Source organism: Zophobas morio, unplaced genomic scaffold (genome assembly GCF_036711695.1).
Source record: "Zophobas morio isolate AGI-343-1 ecotype UQ-CSIRO unplaced genomic scaffold, CSIRO_AGI_Zmor_V1 ptg000002l, whole genome shotgun sequence".
Taxonomy (NCBI): Eukaryota; Metazoa; Arthropoda; class Insecta; order Coleoptera; family Tenebrionidae; genus Zophobas; species Zophobas morio.
Window position 1 is genome coordinate 4263549 of NW_026972107.1, and position 24561 is coordinate 4288109.

General features: G+C 39.4%; 7 protein-coding genes across 9 annotated transcripts in view; 1 reads left to right on the plus strand and 6 right to left on the minus strand.

Moving 5' to 3' along the window:
* Window positions 1-24561, plus strand: part of LOC135125162 (uncharacterized) — a 486443-nt gene that overhangs the window by 50540 nt on the left and 411342 nt on the right. The window lies entirely within an intron of this gene.
* Window positions 469-2474, minus strand: LOC135136871 (glucose dehydrogenase [FAD, quinone]-like). 3 transcript variants are annotated; one of them, XM_064066532.1, is made up of 3 exons: window positions 2314-2474; window positions 2050-2177; window positions 469-2006 (listed from the first exon to the last, which is right to left on the minus strand). In XM_064066532.1, the coding sequence occupies exon 3, from the start codon at window positions 1426-1428 to the stop codon at window positions 526-528; it is 903 nt and encodes a 300-aa protein (XP_063922602.1). In that variant the 5' UTR covers window positions 1429-2006; window positions 2050-2177; window positions 2314-2474; the 3' UTR covers window positions 469-525. The 3 variants fall into 3 exon arrangements, with proteins under 3 accessions (XP_063922602.1, XP_063922436.1, XP_063922520.1); XM_064066366.1 differs by having other exon boundaries at window positions 2050-2265; XM_064066450.1 differs by having other exon boundaries at window positions 469-2265.
* Window positions 3839-5814, minus strand: LOC135131674 (glucose dehydrogenase [FAD, quinone]-like). The gene is made up of 3 exons (XM_064059865.1): window positions 5584-5814; window positions 5322-5537; window positions 3839-5274 (listed from the first exon to the last, which is right to left on the minus strand). Exons 1-3 carry the CDS (start codon window positions 5756-5758, stop codon window positions 3839-3841), a joined length of 1827 nt encoding a protein of 608 aa, XP_063915935.1. The 5' UTR covers window positions 5759-5814.
* Window positions 6381-8163, minus strand: LOC135132524 (glucose dehydrogenase [FAD, quinone]-like). Its single transcript, XM_064061011.1, has 3 exons — window positions 7992-8163; window positions 7724-7939; window positions 6381-7678 (listed from the first exon to the last, which is right to left on the minus strand). Exons 1-3 carry the CDS (start codon window positions 8161-8163, stop codon window positions 6381-6383), a joined length of 1686 nt encoding a protein of 561 aa, XP_063917081.1.
* LOC135133363 (glucose dehydrogenase [FAD, quinone]-like) lies at window positions 8367-10302 on the minus strand. The gene is made up of 3 exons (XM_064062107.1): window positions 10122-10302; window positions 9854-10069; window positions 8367-9808 (listed from the first exon to the last, which is right to left on the minus strand). The coding sequence occupies exons 1-3, from the start codon at window positions 10300-10302 to the stop codon at window positions 8367-8369; spliced, it is 1839 nt and encodes a 612-aa protein (XP_063918177.1).
* Window positions 10298-12459, minus strand: LOC135137069 (glucose dehydrogenase [FAD, quinone]-like). The gene is made up of 3 exons (XM_064066647.1): window positions 12266-12459; window positions 12002-12217; window positions 10298-11958 (listed from the first exon to the last, which is right to left on the minus strand). Exons 1-3 carry the CDS (start codon window positions 12435-12437, stop codon window positions 10478-10480), a joined length of 1869 nt encoding a protein of 622 aa, XP_063922717.1. The 5' UTR covers window positions 12438-12459; the 3' UTR covers window positions 10298-10477.
* On the minus strand, window positions 12536-14575 carry LOC135137148 (glucose dehydrogenase [FAD, quinone]-like). The gene is made up of 3 exons (XM_064066765.1): window positions 14375-14575; window positions 14113-14328; window positions 12536-14061 (listed from the first exon to the last, which is right to left on the minus strand). The coding sequence occupies exons 1-3, from the start codon at window positions 14535-14537 to the stop codon at window positions 12623-12625; spliced, it is 1818 nt and encodes a 605-aa protein (XP_063922835.1). The 5' UTR covers window positions 14538-14575; the 3' UTR covers window positions 12536-12622.

The following is a 24561-nucleotide window of genomic DNA, read 5'->3' on the forward strand; positions in this document are numbered from 1 at the left end:
TAAAGTCGTCTTCTTCGCCTCCTCCCTCTAATAACAGGATTTTGTAACTATTTATTTCTGACAGCCTGGTTGCTACTACACTACCACCAGAGCCGGCATCTACTATCACGAAATCGTAGGAACCATAATCTGAAATGGTAGTACTCAAATGGCGATGTTTTGGTTCAATATAATTGGTGTAGTATTCGATTGAACTCCTGGTTTGAATTCGTCGTTAGTTGTGGGTAGATTGTAAGATTCGGCTTCCGCTGTTCGTTGGCGTATTAATTCTTCGTAATATTTTTCAGTTATGGTACTACTTGTACCAACTGACAAATTAATTACTGAAATGACTAACAACGCATACATATTCATTTGGTATAACTTTATTGACTGACTATGCAATTTTACAGTTTTAAACTTTAAGTACATAAATTACATTTTTTTGTTATCTGAGTACCGTAGTCGATAATATAATTATAGAGCGCATTCGTTACTAGGCACTCGTGCACTATTTAACTGTAATGCAATTTTTTGTGCGCATAGTTATAGTTCTGTGTGATTAATTCCGCCTTCGGTATTTTCCTCAAAACCGTACTCCCTCTTAATATCGTCTGAAATTTTTTCCGCCATCATAACAGTAGGCGCATTGATATGGCCAGAAACGCTCGACGGAAACACCCCTGCATCCACAACCCTCAAACCCTGAATCCCGTGGACTTTCAATTTGCTGTCTACCACCGACATGGTACCATCGACCCCCATGGCGGTAGTACCACACGGATGGTACGTGGTTAAATTCATGTGACGCAGTGCAGATTCCCAATATTGTCTTGAACCTTGACCAAACTCCTTACAAAATTGAATTAACTTGGATTCGGCGTTGATTTCCCTAAAATCACGAGTTTCGAACAACTTGAGTGCAAACTCTATACCTTTAATTAAAGTATTGACGTCTTCTGGTTCTGCAAGCATGTTGGTGTCGATGTTTGGAAAATCCAGAGGGTTGGTTGACTTTAGGGTTACTGTGCCTCTTGAGTGTTCGTGGAGAAGTACAACAGCAACGTATTTGTCGTCCGTTGGGTTGATTTCTTCCAGATATTGTGTCAGTTTATTGTCCGAATTAAATACTTTGCTTACTATCCGTGCTTCACTGTTTCCTGAAGGTGGTACAAATATGTATTCTACGTCGGGTACTTTGTCAGACGCGTTTGTAGTATTTATGAATATGAGACCATGTGTGTTGTATGATTTCTTAAGAGGGCCAAAACCATGTGGGAACTCTTCGACCATGGTTGCAAAATCCGGAGGTTGTATGCTGTCCTGGGTGTAAATTCTGAGTTCAGAGAACACTGGATGGTTTATAAGATTTTGACCTACAGGCAAATCTGCGAGTACTTTTATCCCCAAATCTTCTAAATGGTGTTTGGGTCCTATTCCTGACAACATGAGGAGCTGGGTAGAATTAATAGCACCCCCAGAGAGAATAACTTCGTTTGTAACAAACACCCGAAATTTTTGGTTTCGGTGTATAAATTCAACCCTTCGTGTTATTTTAGTGTCAAGGTCCTATACAAAGTTTAGTAACTAATGCTCTCGTTACTACTTTCAAGTTTCTTAGCTTTCTGGCGCCATCTAAGAATGCCGTTCCCAAACTTTGTCTTTTCCCTCTTTTCATATTAAATTGTATGAGGCCTAATCCAATTTGATCTTTACCGTTATAGTCCACAATTGGTAAATTTAGTTCCAAATTGGCTTCAACTGAAAGCGAAAAAAAGGCAACTTTTCTGTGTGTTCTACGTTCCATAAACCCCCTTTCCCGTGGTAACCCACATCTCCATCAACCTGACTGTTTTCAGATTTGATAAAATAGGGGAGGACGTGTTTGTAGAACCATCCCGTGTTACCCATCTCCGCCCATTCATCGTAGTCTTTGGCGCTTCCTCTGCTCTACAACATTCCATTGGTGGAAGTGGAACCACCCACCACTTTTCCTTGCGGGATGAGGCACTTTTTATTTTTCATTCCTTGAAAAATGGATTAGTTGAATAGTGACACGTTGTGACTTACCTAAGCAAGAGTGTTTTTGAGGCGTGGTTGAGTAACCCTAGTTCAGGTCACCGATTTGCTTAAGTGGCCCTAATCCAGGTATGTTGCTAAAGTCGTTTTCTTCGCTACCGGCTTCTAGCAACAGGATGCTGAAATTGTCAATTTCTGAGAGTCTGGTGGCTAAGACGCTCCCAGCGGAACCCGCTCCAACTATGACGAAGTCGTAGGTACCAAAGTCTAAATTTGTGGGTTTAGTACCTTGAAATAGACCAGTTGAGTTCTTACCATTTGTGGTCTCTGAATCTGCTCCTTTAAACTCTTCGTTTTGTTCAGGCAGTACCGAAGTTAGAATTTTTAAGGTTTCTTGATGTATCAACTTCATGTAATAGTCGGTAGTAAGTGAGCACTTTGTGTCATAAAAAAGTAGAAAGAATTGTATTATCAATAAGGTATTCATAGTTCACGTTTTATTGTGTGTTTGAAAGATTTCCTTTCATAAATAATTATACCGGTTGTATTAACCTGTTTGTCGTTTCTACGTGTTGTTTTAATTCTCTTAATTAATCTGAATGTGTAATTAAGGACACAGAATATAATCCCAGCGGTTGTCAGTGTTAAAATATTATCACAATGTTAAAAGAATGCTGTGAATTGGCGCATGCTGATTTTGTTCCACAGCCATGATGTGAGTATATTTAGGGCGTAGCTATTTCTGTGAAATTACAAGAAATGAAGCTTGTGAATATCAGAATTAAAATTAATTTTATTTACTTTATCAGTTCTCTGACATTTATAGCCTGTTTTTTTATTATTTAATGGCATGGGGGAGAGTTTGCTTGATACAAAAACAGAGCAATGAATATTTACTAATAACACACATTCCGTTTGCCAAAGGAAACATAGAAATTGGTTTTAGCATCTCCATCTCCATTTTTACTTGTACGTAAAAAGCTAAGATAACTTGTCTGTGTAAACAGTTAAAGGTCACATAAATATTTTGGCGACAATGACATATTTTCCCCTAACCTGCTATCGCCAATGTTAATGTTTACACTCGCTGATTTTTTTACCTCAGGGTCGCGTTGCAAGTTTCAAAATTATGACTTAATTAAAACCATATTAATTTGAAAATTCTAAGGTTTACACCCCCCCAGAATTTCGACATGTGCATGCGCCTGCGTTTTGTGTCATTTCCCTGTGTTGTATCATTGTGTTACTCGTGAGTTAATTTTAATTGTTTTGGTAAGAATTTTAAACCGTGTTGTCTCGATCTTTTATCGGTGAATCTATTTCTAGTTGAATCATGCAACCTTCTTTGATCTGTCCAATAGAATGGAACAAGCCACCTTTACCTTCCTTGATTTTAAAAGAAGAACTCCTAAATTCTATCAGCACCACTTTTCTGCCGGTAGAAAGGATTCAAGCGTATGAAATAATTGCAAACGAAAAACAAGCTGAGCATGAGCCATGTGGTTGGTTGGTGAAATGTCGTCACACCTTTGAAAGCAAAAATTATGAGGACATGGGACTACGTGACTATGTGTACGCCTTACTTGAGGTCTACAAGCCCCGTAATACCAGACATTTTGAGGTAGTAGTTCTTGATGCGGATCGGTTTAACGTTATATACATTCTTGAATGTGACTGCCAATCGATAAATTCTTGAATTCATTGAACAGTGTGATAGCTTCCTGATAATTCTGAACTTTTTTTTTAACAAGTGTTTCATTATACTTTTTACCACTTCTCGTGTTTCTTTGACAAAGATAATAAGATATTTTTATTTATACTTTTATTTTGGAAGAAATATTTATTCCTCGTACATCTTTTTAATAACATCGGCAGCCTTTTCGGCTACCATTACAGTAGCCGCATTTATGTGTCCAGACACTGGTAAGGGAAAAATGGATGCATCTACAACTCTTAAATTTCTAATTCCATGCACTTTTAGCTTATCGTCCACTACAAACTTCTTCTCATCTGGTCCCATTGCTGTTGTTCCACAAAGATGATAACAAGTTGTTGTCATCTGACGAATTAAACATTCCAATTTCCGTTTAATATTGTTAACATTATTACACATTTTTATTTCGAGCAGTGTGGCGTTAATGTTTTTAAAAGCATTGGTTTGTACGATTCTCCAAACATACCCTAATCCTTCAATCAAAGTATCTACGTCTTCTTGTTTCGATAACATATTTAAATCAATGTTGGGGAAATCAGTCGGACTGATTGATTTTAAGAAAACGCGCCCTCTCGATTTTGGTCTGAGTAGTAGCAAATTTATTGTTATGTCGCTTTCTGGGTGATTCATTTCAGTTAAAAAAGCGGCAGTGGTTTCTTTCAAATTAAAAATTTTTGCAATTATTGACAGATCTGGATTCGGTTCGGTGAATAACATTTCAATTGTCGGTCCTTCTGGTACACCGTTTTTGGTATTTATAAAAGCCAGTCCAGTCATACCATCTGGTCTTGTAAGAGGGCCCAAACCTTTGAGATATAAATCTATTTTGTTTTCCATCGTGGTGTCTTTAATTGTGTAATTTGTATGTAGTACCACAGGTAAATACGGGTGTTCTATAAGATTTTTTCCAACAGGTAGATCTGCAATGACCGGAATCCCGATTTCTTCCAAATGCTTCTTGGGTCCAATTCCCGAAAGCATCAATATCTGTGGCGTGTTAATCGCACCTGCCGAAACAATAACTTCTTTTTTAGCAAGAGCACGGAACTTTGTGTTTTGGGTTACAAATTCCACTCCTTTTGTGACGTTAGATTCTGGATCTATGATGACTTTCGTCACTAAAATGTTTGTTACAAGTTTAAGGTTACTACGTGCACGAGCATTTTCTAGAAACGCTTTTGCAAGACTTTGCCTTTTCCCGTGTTTAATGTTAAATTGTAACTGATTTGAACCAAAACCGCTTCTACCGTTGTAATCTACAATTGACTGATTGATTTCTAAATTAGCAGCGATGATGTTTTCGAGCAAATCTGGCGATGGTAAAGAATACTCGACATTCCAGTAACCTCCAATTCCGTGGTAACCGTTATCCCCACGAATTTGCGAGTTTTCGGATTTTTTAAAATATGGGAGAACGTCGTCGCAAGACCACCCATGGTTTCCTAGGTCGCTCCATTTGTCGTAGTCTTTACAACTGCCTCTGACATATATCATGCCATTTATGGAACTACTGCCCCCCACTAACTTTCCTCGAGGGACCATACATTGTTGATTGTTCATCCCTTGAATGAATTTTTAGTTCGCGTGACGTCACAACGGGTTTTCTTACCTAAACAAGAATATCTTTGTGGCGTTGAGTAATAACCCCAGTTTTTCCTACTCAATTGATTGTATATCATCATCGCAGGGATTTGACTGAAGTCGTCTTCTTCATCTCCAGCTTCCAGAAGAAGTGTGTTGAAGTTGGCGATTTCTGATAAACGGGTTGCTAAAACGCTTCCAGCTGAACCTGCTCCGACTACCACGAAGTCATATTCACCATAGTCTGAAATGGAAGGTCATTCGTGTGTTATTTTGAGATGTATTTTTACTCTGCATGTCGTCAGATTCGATTCCTTTTCTGAATTGTTCGTTGTTTTTAGGTATCTTGTAAGTCCTGGCTTCTCTAGTTCGTTGATCAATTAACTGCTTGTAATAGGTAGTTGTAATGGAGCAATTTACAACGTTTAATAGTAAATATATAATCATGATGAATAAGGAATTCATTGTACCAATAACAATTGGTAATTTTTAAAATGTACTGATCTACTTATGGTCGTATAACCAAGTTATTCTGAATATGATGTGTCTTGAGTTGACAGTATTTATATGTGTCCAATTATATATTTATTTGTAGAAACTTGGTTGACTCATTTAAGAACATATAACCTGTTTTTATATTATTTGTAGTTACTATATTATTATTTTTATAAACATATTTACGCAACGATAATAAACAACAACAAGGTGATCCACTTCCTTATCATAACAACGGCTACATTTTTGTGTCCAGCAAAGGAAAAATACATGAATCTAAAAACCTTAAATCTCCGGTTCTGCCGTTTCTGGTAATTTAAAACGTACTGTAATCATTCTGCTTGATCTTGTAAGATTCCAAACTTTTGAGACATAAATCTATTTGCTGTTCCATCGTTGTATCTTTCACTGAAATAAAAGGTACAAGAATAATAAAAAATGCAAAGTTGTTTTACGAAAATTTATATTCTCTTTTAATAGTGTCCGCAATTTTCTCTGCTACCATGACAGTGGGAGCGTTCAAATGACCAGAAAGCGTTGTAGGAAAAACCCCAGCATCAACAACCCTCAATTTTTTTATTCCATGCACTTTCTAACTACCATCAACTACAGAACTTTTCTTATCAGGACCCATAGCAGTTGTACCGTGGGGATGGTAAATGGTGTTCGTCATCTGGCGAATTACACATCCCCAGTACTCCCTATACTTATTTCTGAGTTCTTTACAAACCGGAATTTCCACACGACGAGCATCAATTTTCCTAAAAGCGTCAGTTGCAAAAAGGTCACGAATGAATTCTATTCCTTCAATAAAAGTGTCAATATCCTCTTCTTCCTCAAACATGTTTAAATCAACATTTGGAAAATCAAGAGGATCGTTTGATTTGAGGGTAATGCGGCCGCTAGATTTTGGGTGAAGGAGAACCAAGTATATCAGAATGCTTCTTTGTGGGTCAATTTGGTTTAACATTTGGTTGGTGAGGTCGTCGTTGAAATTGAATGATTTAGTTAGTATTTTTGATATGTTTCCGGCTGGCGGTGCGAACAAGTACTCTATCGTAGGGACTGTGTTTCCACCGGTGTGTATGAAACCGACACCGTCTGTGCCGGCTGTTTTTGTGTAAGGACCTAAACCTTTTAAAAACTCTTTCACAAATTCCTCGGTACTAAGACCAGAAAGAGTATAGTTTGTGTTATAAATCAAACCAGGGAACATAGGGTGCTCTTTGAGATTCATACCAACAGGTAAATCTTCAATTACGTCAATTTTCATTGTTTGTAAGTGGCTTTGTGGACCTACCCCCGATAACATTAGTAGTTGTGGGGAATTAATAGCACCTGCACTAAGAATGACTTCTTTTTTTGCTTTCACAAAGAATTTTTTTTCTTTTGTTACGAATTGTACCTGATTTGCCGTTTTGGTGTGATCTATGACGACTTTGGTTGCTAAAACTTTGCTCCTAATTTTAAGGTTGTTACGTTGGCGAGCGTTTTCTAGGAACGCTTTTCCAGTGCTCTGTCTCTTTCCGTGTTTAATGGTGAATTGTATTCGCCCTGAACCAGTTTGTTTTCTACCATTGTAGTCCACAATGGGTTGATTCATTTGTAAGCTACCGTTAAAGAAATTGGAAAGTAGGGGTGAAACTGGTGAAGAGTAGGCGACGTTCCAGAAGTCCCCTTTGCCGTGGTAACCTGTATCACCATCAACTTGCGAATTTTCAGATTTTATGAAATAAGGAAGGACTTCTTCGTACGACCATCCAGAGTTTCCTAATTCCACCCATTTGTCGAAGTCGTGGCGATTACCTCTGACGTACATCATGGCGTTTATGGCACTGCTACCACCCAGAGCTTTGCCTCGGGCGACCGTACATGAGTGATTTTTCATTCCTTGAAAGTTAAGTTGGTCAAGAGTGACGTAGCTGGTTTACCTACCTAAGCAGCAATTGGTTTGAGGTGTGCTGAAGTACCCCCAGTTCATGTCGCTGAAAATTAGGTAAAAGCTCATGGAAGGTATCTGACTAAAGTCGTCTTCCTCGCCACCTGCCTCTAATAAGAGGACATTGTAACTATCTATTTCTGATAGTCTGGTTGCTAGTACGCTGCCAGCAGAACCGGCACCTACTATTACGAAATCGTAGGAACCATAGTCTGAAAGTGTAGTACTAAAGCGTCAATGTTTTGGTTTAATATGATTTTTTACACTGTGTAGTATTCGACTGAATCCCCACTTTGAATTCGTTGTTGTTGGTGGGCATATTGTAAAATTCTGCCTCTGATATTCGTTGACGTGTTAATTTTTCGTAATATTTTACGGTTGTAGTACTACTTGCAACTGATAGAGGAATAAGTGAAACGACTAGCAACACATACATGCTGACTTGGTATGAGTTAGTTCCCAGATCCTATTTTGCACTATGCGAGAAAATTTGCATTGATAGTAGTTTTAAACTTTAATGGTGAAGCATATGTTTAAATGAATATTACCTGACGCACATGGTGGATAACGATGTAGAATAAAGTAATGAAGAAACATAGCAACTCGTTAATTTATTTAACAATACAATTTTTCGTTGTTTTATGAAAACCTATATATTTTTTTAATTATGTCTGCAATTTTCTCTGCCACCATTACAGCGGGAGCATTCAAATGACCAGAAGGCGACGATGGGAAAACTCCAGCATCCACAACCCTCAATTTTTGAATTCCATGCACATTCAAGTCACTATCAACTACAGAGGTTTTCTTATCTGGACCCATAGCGGTGGTACCATGTGGATGATAAATGGTGAGCGTCATGTGGCGAATTACGCATTCCCAGTACTCTCTATACTGTTTTTTGAGTTCCTTACAAACTGGAATTTCGAGAAGACGGGCATCAATTTTCTTAAAATTATCAGTTTCAAAAAGATTCCGAATGAATTCTATTCCTTCAATAACGGCATCAATATCCGCTTGTTCCGAAAACATGTTCAAATTCACATAGGGAAAATCAAGAGGATCATTTGACTTGAGGGTGATGCGGCCTCTAGATTTTGGGTGAAGTAGTGCCAAGTAAATCAGTATGCTTCTTTGTGGGTCCAATTTGTTTAGGAAGTTGTTGGTGAGGTCGTCATTGTAGTTGAATGCTTTACTGACTATTTTTGATTTGATTTCGGTTGGCGGTACGAACAAGTACTCTATGGTAGGTGCTCTGTTTCCTTGACCGGTGTGTATGAAACCGATGGCGTCTGTGCCGGCTCCTCTTGTGAAAGGACCTAAACCTTTCAAATACTGTTTGACAAATTCCTCAGTACTACGATTAGAAAGAGTATAGTTTGTGTTATAAATCAAACCAGGAAACAAAGCGTGTTCTCGAAGATTCATACCAACAGGCAGGTCTTCAATTACATCAATTTCCAGTGCTTTTAAATGGTCTTTTGGACCTATCCCCGACAACATTAATAACTGTGGAGAATTAACAACACCTGCACTAACAATGACTTCTTTTTTTGCTTTCACGAAGAATTTTTTGTGTTTTGTTACAAATTCCACTCCTTTTGCCACTTTGGATTTGTCTATGATGACTTTGGTTACTAAAACGTTGCTCTTAACCTCAAGATTACTTCGTTGGCGCGCGTTATCCAAGAACGCTTTTCCGGTACTTTGTCTCTTTCCACGTTTAATAGTGAATTGTAGTCGACCTGAACCGATTTGTTGTCTCCCATTGTAGTCTACAACGGGTTGATTCATTTTCAAGCTAGCGTTAAAAAATTTGGAAAGGAATGGTGAAGCTGGTGAAGAGTAAGCGACGTTCCAGAAGCCGGTTTTCCCGTGGTAGCCGGGATCACCATCAACTTGCGAATTTTCCGATTTTATGAAATAAGGAAGAACTTCTTCGTACGACCACCCGGGGTTTCCTAACTCCACCCACTCATCGAAGTCGTAGCGGTTACCTCGGACGTACATCATTGCGTTTATAGCACTACTACCACCAAGAACTTTCCCTCTAGGGACGGCACATGCCCGATTTTTCATTCCTTAAACGACTGAGTTGGTTGAAGGTGACATTGTTGATTACTTACCTAAGCAGCAAGTAGTTTGAGGTGTACTGAAGTACCCCCAGTTCATTTTGGTGAAGAATAGGTGATGGAACATCGAAGGTATCTGACTAAAGTCGTCTTCTTCGCCTCCTGCCTCTAATAACAGGATTTTGTAACTATCTGTTTCTGATAGTCTGGTTGCTAATACACTACCAGCAGAGCCGGCACCTACAATCACGAAATCGTAGGAACCATAGTCTGAAATGGTAGTACTCAAATGGCGATGTTTTGGTTCAGTATCATTGTTTACCGTGTGTAGTATTCGATTGCACTCCTGGTTTGAATTCGTTGTTAGTTGTGGGTAGATTGTATGATTCGGCTTCCGCTGTTCGTTGGCGTATTAATTCTTCGTAATATTTTTCAGTTATGGTACTACTTGTACCAACTGACAAATTTATTACTGAAACGACTAACAACGCATACATATTCATTTGGTATAACTTTATTGACTGACTATGCCATTTTACAGTTTTAAACTTTAAGTACATAACTTATATTTTTTGTGATATCTGAGTACCGTAGTCGATAACGATATAATTATAAAGTGCATTCGTTACTAGGCACTCGTGCACTATTTAACGGTAATGAAATTTTTTCTGCGCATAGTTATAGTTCTGTGTGATTAATTCCGCCTTCGGTATTTTCCTCAAAGGCGTACTCCCTCTTAATATCGGCTGAAATTTTTTCCGCCACCATAACAGTAGGCGCATTGATATGGCCAGAAACGCTCGACGGAAACACCCCTGCATCCACAACCCTCAAACCCTGAATCCCGTGCACTTTCAATTTGCTGTCTACCACCGACATGGTACCATCGACCCCCATGGCGGTAGTACCGCACGGATGGTACGTGGTTAAAGTCATGTGACGCAGTGCACATTCCCAATATTGTCTTGAACCTTGACCAAACTCCTTACAAAATTGAATTAACTTGGGTTCGGCGTTGATTTCCCTAAAAACCCGAGTTTCGAACAACTTGAGTGCGAACTCTATACCTTTAATAAAAGTATCGACGTCTTCTGGCTCTGCAAGCATGTTGGTGTCGATGTTTGGAAAGTCGAGTGGGTTGGTTGACTTTAGGGTTACTGTGCCTCTTGAGCGTTCGTGGAGGAGTACAACAGCAACGTATATGTCGTTAGTCGGGTTGATTTCTTCCAGAAATTGGGTCAGTTTATTGTCCGAATTAAATATTTTGCTTACCATCCGTGCTTCATTGTTTCCTGAAGGTGGCACAAATATGTATTCCACGTCGGGTAGTTTGTCAGAAACGTTTGTAGTATTTATGAACATAAGAGCATGCATGTTGTATGATTTTGTAAGAGGGCCAAAAGCATGTGTGAACTCTTCGACCATGGTTGCAAAATCCGGAGGTTGGATGCTGTTCTGGGTGTGAATTCTGAGTCCAGAGAACACTGGATGGTCTATTAGATTTTGACCCACAGGCAAATCTGCGAGTACTTTTATCCCCAAATCTTCTAAATGGTGTTTGGGTCCTATTCCTGACAACATAAGGAGCTGGGGCGAATTAATAGCACCCCCAGAGAGAATAACTTCGTTTGTAACCAACGCCCGAAATGTTTGGTTTCGGTGTATAAATTCAACCCCTCGGGTTATTTTAGTGTCAAGATCTATACAAAGTTTAGTAACTAATGCTCTCGTTACCACTTTCAAGTTTCTTCGCTTTCTGGCGCCATCTAAGAATGCCGTCCCTAAACTTTGTCTTTTCCCTCTCTTCATATTAAATTGTGTAAGCCCTAATCCAATTTGATCCTTACCATTGTAGTCCACAATTGGTAAATTTAGTTCCAAACTGGCTTCAGCTAAACGCGAAAAAAAAGGCGACTTTTCTGTGTGTTCTACGTTCCATAAACCCCCTTTCCCGTGGTAACCCACATCTCCATCAACCTGACTGTTTTCAGATTTGATAAAGTAGGGGAAGACATGTTTGTAGGACCATCCCGTGTTACCCATCTCCGCCCATTTATCGTAGTCTTTGGCGGCTCCTCTGCTGTACAAGATTCCATTGGTGGAACTGGAACCACCCACCACTTTTCCTTGCGGGATGAGGCACTTTTTATTTTTCATTCCTTGAAAAATGGATTAGTTGAATAGTGACGCGTTGTGACTTACCTAAGCAAGAGTGTTTTTGAGGCGTGGTTGAGTAACCCCAGTTCAGGTCACCGATTTGCATAAGTGGCCCTATTCCAGGTATGTTGCTAAAGTCGTTTTCTTCGCCACCGGCTTCTAGCAATAGGATTCTGAAATTGTCAATTTCTGAGAGTCTGGTGGCTAAGACGCTCCCAGCGGAACCAGCTCCAACTATGACGAAGTCGTAGGTACCAAAGTCTAAATTTGCGGGTGTAGTACCTTGGAATATGTCACTTGGGTTCTTACCATTGGTGGTCTCTGAATCTGCTCCTTTAAACTCTTCGTTTTGTTCAGGCGGGACAGAGGTTAGAACTTTTAAGGTTTCTTGATGTATCAACTTCATATAATAGTGGGTAGTAAGTGAGCACTTTGTGTCATAAAAAAGTAGAACGAATTGTATTATCAATAAGGTACTCATACTTTACGTTTTATTGTGTATTTTAAAGATTTTCTGTCATGACTAGCAATTTTATACTGAACGGGTTCTATAAAAGTGAGGTAAAATAATTATACCGGTTGTATTGACCTGGACGTGTTGTTTTTTTATTTAAATTATTTATAACTCATTTATTTTAATACCTCGTGTTACAGTATTATTGACAATTACTTGAAACCATATTCATTCTTAATGACGTCCGCTATTTTTTCTGCCACCATAATAACAGCCGCATTCGTGGGTCCAGAAATCGTCGACGGAAAAATTCCTGCATCCACAACCCTCAAACTTGCGATTCCATGTACCTTCAAACTACTATCAACAACAGAATTCTCTTCACTCAGACCCATCGCTGTGGTACCACAAGGGTGGTAAAGGGTCATCGACATGTGTCGAACGGCGCACCCCCAAAACTCCCTCGAGAACTTTTCAAACTCCCCACAAACCGGAATATCGACAAACGTAGCATTGATCCTTTGAAACGGCTCAGTTTGCACCAGGTCGAGCACGAAATCGATTCCTTTAACAAAATCGTCGACGTCCTCCTCCTCTTCAAACATATTTAAATCAACATTCGGAAAGTCAATTGGGTCAGACGATTTTAAAGTAACGCTTCCGCGAGACTTCTGATGAAGGAGAATCAAACTGAACGAAACATCAGACGAGGGGTTGAGTTTGTTTAGATAGTTTTCGATTAAGTCGTCGTTGTAGTTGTACATTCTGGCCACGATGGGGCTGCTACTACCCGAAGGAGGACTGAAGGCGTACATAATGGTTGGAGTACCATCAATACTGCTTCCATGGAGGAAGCCAAGAGCCTCGGCTGTTGAAGTCAAAGGGCCTGAGCCTTGCAAGTACTGCTCGATGGAGTCGTCCAAATTTGAACCTTGAGCGGAGTAGTTGGTGTGGAAGGTCAAACCCAGGAATTGTGGGTGCTCCATGAGATTTTGACCGACTGGGAGGTCCGCGATGACGTCAATACCCAACTCTTCTAAGTGCTTTGAGGGTCCTATCCCTGAAAGCATTAGGAGTTGTGGGGTGTTGATGGCACCTGCAGCCACAAGCACTTCTTTGGTGGCACTAACTCGAAATTTTTGCTCTTTGGTTGCAAATTCCACCCCTTCAGCGCGCTTCGTTTCTTCATTGATATTAACTCTAGTGACCAGAGCTCCAGTGACTACTTCAAGGTTGCTCCTTTTTCTGGCGTTATCCAGAAATGCCGTCCCCGCGCTTTGTCTTTTACCATGTTTGATGCTCAGCTGGGTTTTGGAAACCCCGATTTGTCCAGCACCATTGTAGTCAATGTTCGATTGATTCAAAGCGTCGTTAGCTTCCACGAAAACATCAAACAGGTCGGAGTAGGGTGTCGCATGCTCCACCCCCCAGAAGCCTCCTTTTCCGTGATAGTCCCCATTTCCCCCAATCTGCGAGTTCTCGGACTTCATAAAATAGGGAAGCACTTCCTCGTACGACCAGCCTGGATTTCCCAGTTGGGCCCACTTGTCGTAATCTTCCGCGTTCCCTCTCACATACAACACGGCGTTAATCGCGCTGCTCCCACCAATCGATTTCCCTCGAGGAGCCATGCACTTGTTATCTCTCATACCTGGAATCAACCCATCTGCAAAAACCCACCACTGTTTCGCTTTTATTTTACCTAGACAGCAATTCGCTTGCGGGGTCGTATAATACCCCCAATTCATCTCGCTGAACTGTAAGTACGGAAACATCCCCGGAATGGCATTAAAGTCGTCCTCTTCACCCCCGGCTTCCAGGAGGAGGATTCTCCAGTCGTCTATTTCGGAAAGACGGCTCGCTAAGACGCTACCTGCCGAGCCGGCTCCTGCGATAATGAAATCGTAGCTCCCGAAATCTGGAACAAAGGGTTAGATTGAGTGGGGGCGAAGTCGGGTTTTTACCGGTTGTTTCGTGCGAAGTGGCGAACTCAGAGTTGGTTTGGGGTAATTCGTAGACTTGTGCTTGCGTGGTGCGCTCGCTGATTAGGGTTTGGTAGTAGTCGGTCGTGAGGGAAGGAGTGACGACGCGGACAAAAAAGAGGGTGATGTATAGAAGGAGGAACATGTTTAATGGAGGAAATATCAGGAATGACTGACGGAATTACAAGTGGGAAATCAAACTGCGTCGTCTAATCTAGGCGGAGAATGGGTCGATCGATCAATTTTATCAAGTGCAGTGTTTTTAGAGGGATTAACAAGAATAACACGCGAGTGAAGTGAAGATTGATAAGGCTGTCGATGATTGCGTAAAAAATCTGGTAGGATTTTTATTAGCCAGATAATCTAAGAAATTCTACAATAGCAAATTTTATTTAAATTTTATAAAGTAACGTGCTCCTCCATTTGTGGTTTATGAATCCGTCTTGAGTTTGCACCTTAGGCATCCGGATTTTTGGAAAAAAAATACAAAATTGTATAACAGAAGTCGGGAATTAAACTTTGAAATTGCAAAATCGGATGCTCGAAAACTTGCAAGCGCTTTAAGGTTATCGGAAGCATGGTAAATCGTTAAAAAAATGTTCACGTCATTATACACTTTTGTCGAATATATTTTACAGAATTATGTACTCTGTATGTAACTTTGAAAAAAGGACGAAAAAAGACGAAAAAGGACGAGAAGGACGAAAAAGGACAAAAAGGAAGAAAAAAGATGACAAAGGACGAAAAGGACGAAAACGGACGAAAATGACGAAAAAAGACGAAAAAGGAGGACGAGGGCTAAAAAGACGAAAAGGAAGAAAATGACGAAAAAGGACGAAAAAGGACTAGAAGGACGAAAAAGATGAGAAGGACGAAAAAGGACGAAAAAGGACCAAAAGGACGAAACGGACGAAAAAAAGACGAAAAGGACGAAAAAGGACAATGAGGACGAAAAGGACGAAAAAGCACAATAAGGACGAAAAGGACGAAAAGGACGAAAAAGGACGAAAAGGACGAAAAGGACGAAAAAAGACGAAAAGGACGAAAAAGGACGAAAAAAGACATAAAGGACGAAAAAGGATAATAAGGACGAAAAAGGACGAAAAGGACGAAAAGGACGAAAAAAGACGAAAAGGACGAAAAAGGACGAAAAAAGACAAAAAGGACGAAAAAGGATAATAAGGACGAAAAAGGACGAAATGGATGAAAAGGGACAAAAAGCACGCAAAAGGACGAAACAGACGAAAAACACGAAAATGTCGAAAAAGGACTAAAAGGACAAATAGTACGAAAAAGGACAAAAAGGACGAACAAGGATGAAAAAGGACGACAAAGGACGAAAACGACGAAAAAGGAGAAAAAAGGACGAACAAGACGAAAAGGGATGAAAAATGACGATAAAGGGCGAAGAGGACAAAAAAGGATAATATGGACGAAAAAGGACGAAAAGGACGAACAGGACGAAAAAGGACGAAAAATCAACAAAAGGACGAAAAAGGACGAAATGGACGAAAAGGACGAAAAAGATCAAAAAGGACAAACAAAGACGAAAAGGACGAAAAGGATGAAAAAGGACGAAAAGGCCGAAAAGGACGAAAAAGGATAATAAGGACGAAAAAGGACGAAAACGCACGAAAAAGAACAAAGGACGAAGAAGGACGAAGGACGAAAAAGGACAAAAGAGCACTAAGGACGGAAATGGACGAAAAAGGACGAGAAATTAGGAAAAGGACGAAAAAGGACGAAAAGGACCCTAAGGACGAAAAAGGACGAAAATGGACGTTAAAAGACAAAAAAGACGAAAAAGGATGAAAAGGTCGAAAAGGACGAAAAAGGTCGAAAAAGGACGAAAAGGACGAAAAAGGACAAAAAAGGACGAAGAAGAACGAAATTTTCAAAAATTCGCATCTTATGCCGATTTTTTCGAAAATGTTGGTTGCTTCATGACCATTAACACGCTATAGATTTTTGAAATTTTAAAAAATTAGGATTTCGTACCGATTTTTTGGAAAATGTTGCTTTCTTGACCATCAACATGCTATATTTTTGGAATCAACGTGTCGAGATCTACGTCCCTGAATTTTTTCATAATTTTTAGACAACTTTTTTAAAATTGAAATTTTTAATGGTCCCCCTTCTTCAAATTTCGCAAAAATTTTGACATTTTCGAAACTCAATTGAATACATTTTCTTGTAGATTTCGAGCTCTAGAACTCAAATCCGAATTCGGTTCTTTGATAACTGCAACCGTTTTTCTAGAATCGACCGTTGAAATATCAAAATTTTTGAAATTTTCAAAAATTTGCATTTTGTAACGATTTTTTCGAAAATGTTGCTTTCGTGACCATCAACATGCTATATTTTTGGAATCAGCTTGTCCATATCTACCTCCCTGAATTTTTTCATAATTTTTAGACAACTTTTTTAAAATTGAATTTTTTTAATGGTCCCCCCTTCTTCAAATTTCGGAAAAATGTTGACATTTTCGAAACTTAACTACATATATTTTCTTGTAGATCTCGAGCTCTAAAACTCAAATCCGAATTCGGTTCTTTGATAACTGCAACCGTTTTTCTAGAATTGACCGTTGAAATATCGACATTTTTGAAATTTTCAAAAATTTGCATTTCGTACCAATTTTTTCGAAAATATTGTTTTCTTGACCATCAACATGCTATATTTTTTTCGAATCAACGTGTCGAGATCTACGTCCCTGAATTTTTTCATAATTTTTGGACAACTTTTTTAAAATTGAAAATTTTTAATGGTCCCCCCTTCTTCAAATTTCGCAAAAATGTTGACATTTTCGAAACTCAATTGAATACATTTTCTTGTAGATTTCGAGCTCTAGAACTCAAATCCGAATTCGGTTCTTTGATAACTGCAACCGTTTTTCTAGAATCGATCGTTGAAATATCGAAATTTTTGAAATTTTCAAAAATTTGCATTTCGTACCAATTTTTTCGAAAACGGTTCTTTCTTGACCATCAACATGCTATATTTTTGGAATCAACGTTTCGAGATCTAGGTCCCTGAATTTTTTCGTAATTTTTAGACAATTTTTTTAAAATTGAAATTTTTTAATGGTCCCCACTTCTTCAAATTTCGGAAAAATTTTGACATTTTCGAAACTTAACTACATATATTTTCTTGTAGATTTCGAGCTCTAAAACTCAAATCCGAATTCGGTTCTTTGATAATTGCAACCGTTTTTCTAGAATCGACCGTTGAAATATCGACATTTTTGAAATTTTCAAAAATTTGCATTTCGTACCAATTTTTTCGAAAATGTTGCTTTCTTGACCATCAACATGCTATATTTTTGGAATCAACGTGTCGAGATCTACGTCCCTGAATTTTTTCATAATTTTTAGACAACTTTTTTAAAATTGAAATTTTTTAATGGTCCCCCCTTCTTCAAATTTCGCAAAAATTTTGACATTTTCGAAACTCAACTGAATACATTTTCTTGTAGATTTCGAGCTCTAGAACTCAAATCCGAATTCGGTTCTTTGATAACTGCAGCCATTTTTCTAGAATCGACCGTTGAAATATCGACATTTTTGAAATTTTCAAAAATTCACATTTCGTACCAATTTTTTCGAAAATGTTGCTTTCTTGACCATCAACATGCTATATTTTTAGAATCAAAGTGTCGAGATCTACGTCCCTGAATTTTTTCATAATTTTTAGACAACTTTTTAAAATTGAAATTTTTTAATAGTCCCCCCTTCTTCAGATTTCGAAAAAATTTTGACATTATCGAAACTTAACTAAATTTGCCATTGTAGTTATAATACCCAATCGGTTTTTGAGGCAAATAGCAATAAATCTTGTTGATTTAAACGTTAAGAACTATCTTTAACAGTGTAGAAAATGATGGCAGTTATTTAGAATATGGAAGTTTTGGTAAACATTTGATTAAATGGCGCAATATTAGTGAACCTCATTATCTCTATCAAAATTTAATTTTCGTGGACGTACTGTTAACCTGAAAAATGTCTCCCGCAGCTTCAGGAGATTTTTCTTCAGGTTGCCAGCGCTGCACACAACCGCAATTTAGTTGTAACGGTGAAAGTTAAAATTTGGCCATCTTGATAAATGTCACCCCAACGGCAACGTCAAGGGATGATGTAAACGATGCATACCTTCTTTGCGTATTTATTCTTACAACGGAACGTCGACCTTAAATTGTCCACCCTTTTAAAAACGACATAATACGTTAGGACACTCTATCCACAGCTATCCGAACTCATTGATGCCGGTGTCTATTTTCGCGTCACTGTAGGCTTCGCGCCCTCGCCGACAGGTGGCGTCACTTCCTCAGCCTCATAAATTAATAACTAAACAAGAAGACTTCAATGAAAAGATGAATCGTAGTTTTTCTACACAGTGGCAGTTTTAATGAGCAGACTTATCGTCTGCGCTACGTCTGAAAGATTGCAAATATTCATTTCAGTTATGATTAAACCGCTTTTTATAATAAAGCCGCAGTTCCACGTTTACGGTTACACGTCCTAGTTTAGCAGTGACTAGCATTAGCAAAAGCCATAAAAGTCACCGCCTCGCATTTAATTACGACGTCCGCGCCGCCCCCGAAAATAAATTTGTTGAAACCGTAAGCCATATTCACTCCACCTGAAATCCCAAAGCTGTCCCAACAGGCGTAATCTCTGCAAATCCCGCCGCCCCACTCGCTTCGCACCCTCCCCGCCAGGTGGCGCCGCTCCCTCGGCCCTCCATTTCGCGAAATTAATACGTTTGTCGCAAGAATTGGCGGAATTACGAGACGTCTGTTTGTGTTTTGGGGGTAATTGTGCCGAGAACGAGGCAATATACAATATAAACTCAGTTTAAAGCTCGCGAACAGGGATGCTTTTAAACGCTACAAAAATGCAAATGGTGCGACAATTTCAAATTGAAACGAAACAACGGCGCCCATTTTTCGGTGGCCCATTACAAGTCGTAACAACCCTGACACGACATAATCCCGCCTCGAGTGCGAGGAAATTGGCCGGAAGTAATTCCATGCAGTCGGGGCCTTTCCGCCGCCGCCACAGAACTGCCGCATTAGAACGGCGGCGCTGCTGCACTCGGGGCAAGGGGGCCGAAAATCAAACCGCGAGGTCCGGCAGGATTTGGAAGAAATAAGTGTAGTTCTTCGATGTCACGCCAGCAAGACATGAAATGCGATAGCGGGGACTCTTCTGGAGCGCCCCAGCTAAGCCCCCGGCCGTGCCGGAGATGGGATTTCATTAGCAGATGAAGCCCGGGCGATAGAGGGCGCGCGTGCGGACGCATCTTAACTATTTATAATTTGCGTTTTTCATTTGGCTGGGACGGGCCGCCGCCGATAACGAGGCATAATTTGCTTAAGTCGCTCGCGGTTGCGATATTTTCGTTAATTAGGTATTTGGAGGGATGCTGCGCTTCTTAAAGAATGAGAGTTTCATCGATCGGGATTTCCGCCAGAACCCAAATGAACAAATGGTAAAAGCGGGAATTACAGCGGGACGTGATGATTATATGCAAGTAGTTCGCAAACTTACTACTGCATTAAAAGGAAATTTGGATGATTTAATTTCGACGTAAACTTGTTAGTGTGACAAAGATTGATTTTTAAGTTCGTGCCGCGAGTCGGTCTCCGAACGCTCCGAGCTATGAATTATTCTTTGCCGGTTACAGGTTTTAGTGCAACGCTTGTTGTAAATAAAAGAACAGGATTACGGATAGGTTTCTAAAGACTTTATGTGGGGCAATTTATTTCCCGGTAATTTATAGGATAATGTCGCACTTAAATAATACTTCGGAATCTCCGATCAAAGACCGAAATAGTCGTCGACCTCCACAACGTTTGCATGCACTAATTTATATTAATAATAATAATAATAATGATGATGATGATGATGATGATGATGATGATAACGATAGTTACGCTTTAATAGGCCAGTTTTACTTGATTTCAATTTAAACTTATTGTTCGCACTCCACTGTAGCATTTCTTTGACAGTTTTTGAGGTAGATGTTGATAATTGACGATATCATCTGCATATTGACATGAGAAATCTGCCGTCCTAAAATACCTAAGATCGTTTACATGTAGTAGAAATAATATTGGTCTATGAATGGACCCTTCTGGAACTCCACAGTTATGTCTTGTAACTCAGAAAGAACAGTCCGCTTTCATTTTTTCAAAATCGCTAAAATTAAATCTGGCAATTTTGGGGATATTTTAAACACTTGACAATGAATCCGAATATTTCGAAAACCAGTCGTCATCTCGACTTTAGATTATTTTTCTTCATAGATTTCTGAGCAAACACGATTTTTTTCATAATTTTTGTACATCCAGTTGGTTTGGAGCTTTTTCAAAAGCTCACCATTTACTCACGATCACGACTCTTTTTCGGCTACCTTCGAAACTTGCTAAAAACATTTTCTGGTGGATTTCCACTTCTAAAGGTTGCTTTCGGCCTCATTTTTTCGATAGTTCCTACCATTTTTCAGGAATCTCGCATTGAAATATGGCAATTTTTATGACCAAAAAATTGATTTCTAATCCTAATACTTCTAAAAGTTTGCTCTAAGTGTTGTACATCATTGTGTTCGCAATTTCGCAGTCTAGCAAAATATGTTAAAAAAATATATGCTACAATTAAAAAAAAAATAGATCTGCTTTGTGACGCCGTACTAAATTAAGTTTGTCTTTCAAGATAAAAACAAGGGCGTTTACAGAATTTTTATATCTCTACCCGCAAAGTTTCAGGAGTTTTAACTGGGACATTTTATGCTTTTAAATTTTAAGAACCTACCCCAAAAAATTTTGGTAGGTGAAATACTGGTAAAATACACACGAATTTGTGTATATTTTACCATATTGTGTATTTGTATATGGTGAAGTTTCTAGTCTGTTGAGCCACCTCATGCTGGTTCTTGGACAATTTGACCTTAGTTGACCACGCACTTCGTCCAAGGGTGACAAAATGTGGCTTCTAGGCCAGGTCAACTGAGGTCAAAGTGAACTAGAGGCCCCACTATACCGGCAACGCTCTTAACAATCAACATTTGATATATTTGCAGTTCTTTTTAGGTCCTCTGGTGTTTTATTTTCGGATCAATTTAAAGGAATCTGGTGTTTTGTTCCTGGATGAACTTGAAAAAATCTTTTGAGCTTTTAGTGTTTTATTTTTATGAATTTGAAAAAGTCTTGAGTGCCGCAGTGTTTTGTTTTTTTAATTCAGGAAACTCTTGGGTATCCATGGTGTATTATTTTGGGAGTCCACTGAGATCTTTTTTGTAAATTATCTAAAACACTTTTGGGGGATTTTGCTGTTCGCTATTTAGAAAATTTTGACCTGACCTGTTTTTGAGTTAATTTTGGGACCCAGTTTTTTTTTTTTTTGGAAAATTTAAAACAATCTTGAGGTCCTAAGTATTCCTGTTTGGATAAAATTTGAAAGCGCTTTGGGCTTTAGTGTCTTTTCTTATAATAATTCAATTAAATTTCATAGAGGATACGTCATTTGCCAAACTCGATATTATTTTAGCAGGTACTAAATTCGCCAACCCGCCCTCTATTTTCTTAGAGGGATGTCATTAGCCAAAATCAGTCTTATCTTAGCAGGTACTAATCCTCTAAGAGAATAAAGGGCGGATGGGCGGAGTTAGTGCTTGTCAAGATAAAGCTGATATTGCCAAATAACATACCCTCTAAGAAAATAAAGGGCGGGTAGGTGGGGCTAATACTTGCCAAAACAAGACTGTTTTGGCAAATGGCATACCTTCGAAAAAAATAAAGGGTGGGCGGGCGGGGCCAATACTTGTTAAGATAAGACTGACTTTGCCAAATAATGTACCCTCTACCCTTCCTTTTTTTAGAGGGTACGTCATTTGCCAATATCAGTCTTAGCAGTTACTAGCCCCGCCCACCCACCCTCTTGTTTCTTAGACGATATTTCATTTGCCAAAATCACTCTGATCTGAGCAAGTACTAGCCCCGCCCACCCACCCTTTTTTTCCTTAGAGGATATGTCATTTATAAGACTGACTTTGCCAAATAATGTACCCTCTACCGTTCCTTCTTTTAGAGGATACGTCATTTGCCAATATCAGTCTTATCTTAGCAGTTACTAGCCCCGCCCACCCACCTTCTTTTTTCTTAGAGGATATTTCATTTGCCAAAATCACTCTTATCTTAGCAAGTACTAGCCCCGCCCACCCACCCTTTTTTTCCTTAGAGGATATGTCATTTGCCAAAATCACTCTTATCTTAGCAGGTACTAATCCCGCTCACCGGTCCTCTATTTTCTTAGAGTGAGTTCTCATTAGCCAAAATCAGTCTTATCTTACTAGGTATTAACCCTCTAAGAAAGTAAAGGGAGGATGGGCGGAGCTGGCACTTGCCAAGATAAGACTGATTTTGGCAAATGGCATACCTTCGAAAAAAATAAAGGGTGGGCGGGCGGGGCCAATACTCGTCCAGATAAGACTGACTTTGCCACGTAATGTACCCTCTACCCTTCCTTTTTTTAGAGGGTACGTCAGTTGCCAATATCAGTCTTATCTTAGCAGTTACTAGCCCCGCCCACCCACCCTCTTTTTTCTTAGAGAATATTTCATTTGCCAAAATCACTCTGATCTTAGCAAGTACTAGCCCCGCCCACCCACCCTTTTTTTCCTTAGAGGATATGTCATTTGCCAAAATCACTCTTATCTTAGCAGGTACTACTCCGGCCCACCGATCCTCTATTTTCTTAGAGGAATCTCATTAGCCAAAATCAGTCTTATCTTACTAGGTATTAACCCTCTAAGAAAGTAAAGGGCGGATGGGCAGAGCTAGTACTTGCCAAAATAAGACTGATTTTGACAAATGGCATACCTTCGAAAAAAATAATGGGTGGGCGGGCGGGGCCAATACTTGCCAAGATAAGACTGACTTTGCCAAAAAATATACCCTCTATCCTTATTCCTTTGTTTAGAGGGTACGTCATTTGCGAATATCAGTCTTATCTTAGCAGGTACTAGCCCCGCCCACCCACCCTCTTTTTTCTTAGAGGATATCTCATTTGCCAAAATCATTTTGATCTTAGCAAGTACTAGCCCCGCCCACCCACTCTTTTTTTTTCCGTAGAGGATATGTCATTGCGAAAATCAGTTTTGTCTACTAACCCCGCCCACTCGTCCTCTATTTTCTTAGAGGAATCTCATTAGCCAAAATCAGTCTTATCTTACTAGGTATTAACCCTCTAAGAAAGTAAAGGAAGGATGGGCGGAGCTGGCACTTGCCAAAATAAGACTGATTTTGGCAAATGACATACCTTCGAAAAAAATAAAGGGTGAGCGGGCGGGGCCAATACTTGTTAAGATAAGACTGACTTTGCCAAATAATGTACCCTCTACCATTCCTTTTTTTAGAGGGTACATCATTTGCCAATATCAGTCTTATCTTAGCAGTTACTAGCCCCGCCCACCCACCCTCTTTTTTCTTAGAGGATATTTCATTTGCCAAAATCACTCTGATTTTAGCAAGTACTAGCCCCGCCCACCCGTCCTCTATTTTCTTAGAGGGATCTCATTGGCCAAAATCAGTGTTATTCTTACTAGGTATTAACGCTTTAAAAAAGTAAAGGGCGGATGAGCGGAAGTATTACTTGACAAGATAAGGCTGAAATTGCCAAGTAACACCCTCTAAGAAAATAAAGGGTGGGTGGGTGGGGTTAGTACTTGCCAAAATAAGACTGATTTTGGCAAATGACGTATCTTCTAAGGAAAGAAAGGGTGGGTGGGCGCTGCTAGTACCTGCTAAGAAAGACTGGTTTTTGGCAAATGACATCCCTCCAAGGAAAATAAGGGTTGAGGATATATCATTATTATCATAGCAAAATCAGTCTTATCTTGGTAAGTATTGGGTGAAGAGTTAATCTGCCATTTTCCGGACACCCGGTATAACTATTAATGCGGACTGAGGACGTTTCAAGAAGCTCTAGAAGAATTCCTTACAAATTCATTGATGAAGTTTTGAAAGAATTTTCGCAAACATTCTGGCTGAAAACATTGCTGGGGAGAACCTAGGAAAGGGAGAACACTGAAAACTGAGGGCGGTATTTTAGGCCTATTTCCATGGAAAATGAAAAGAGATCGATATATTTAAATGTCGGTGCCTCAAGGAT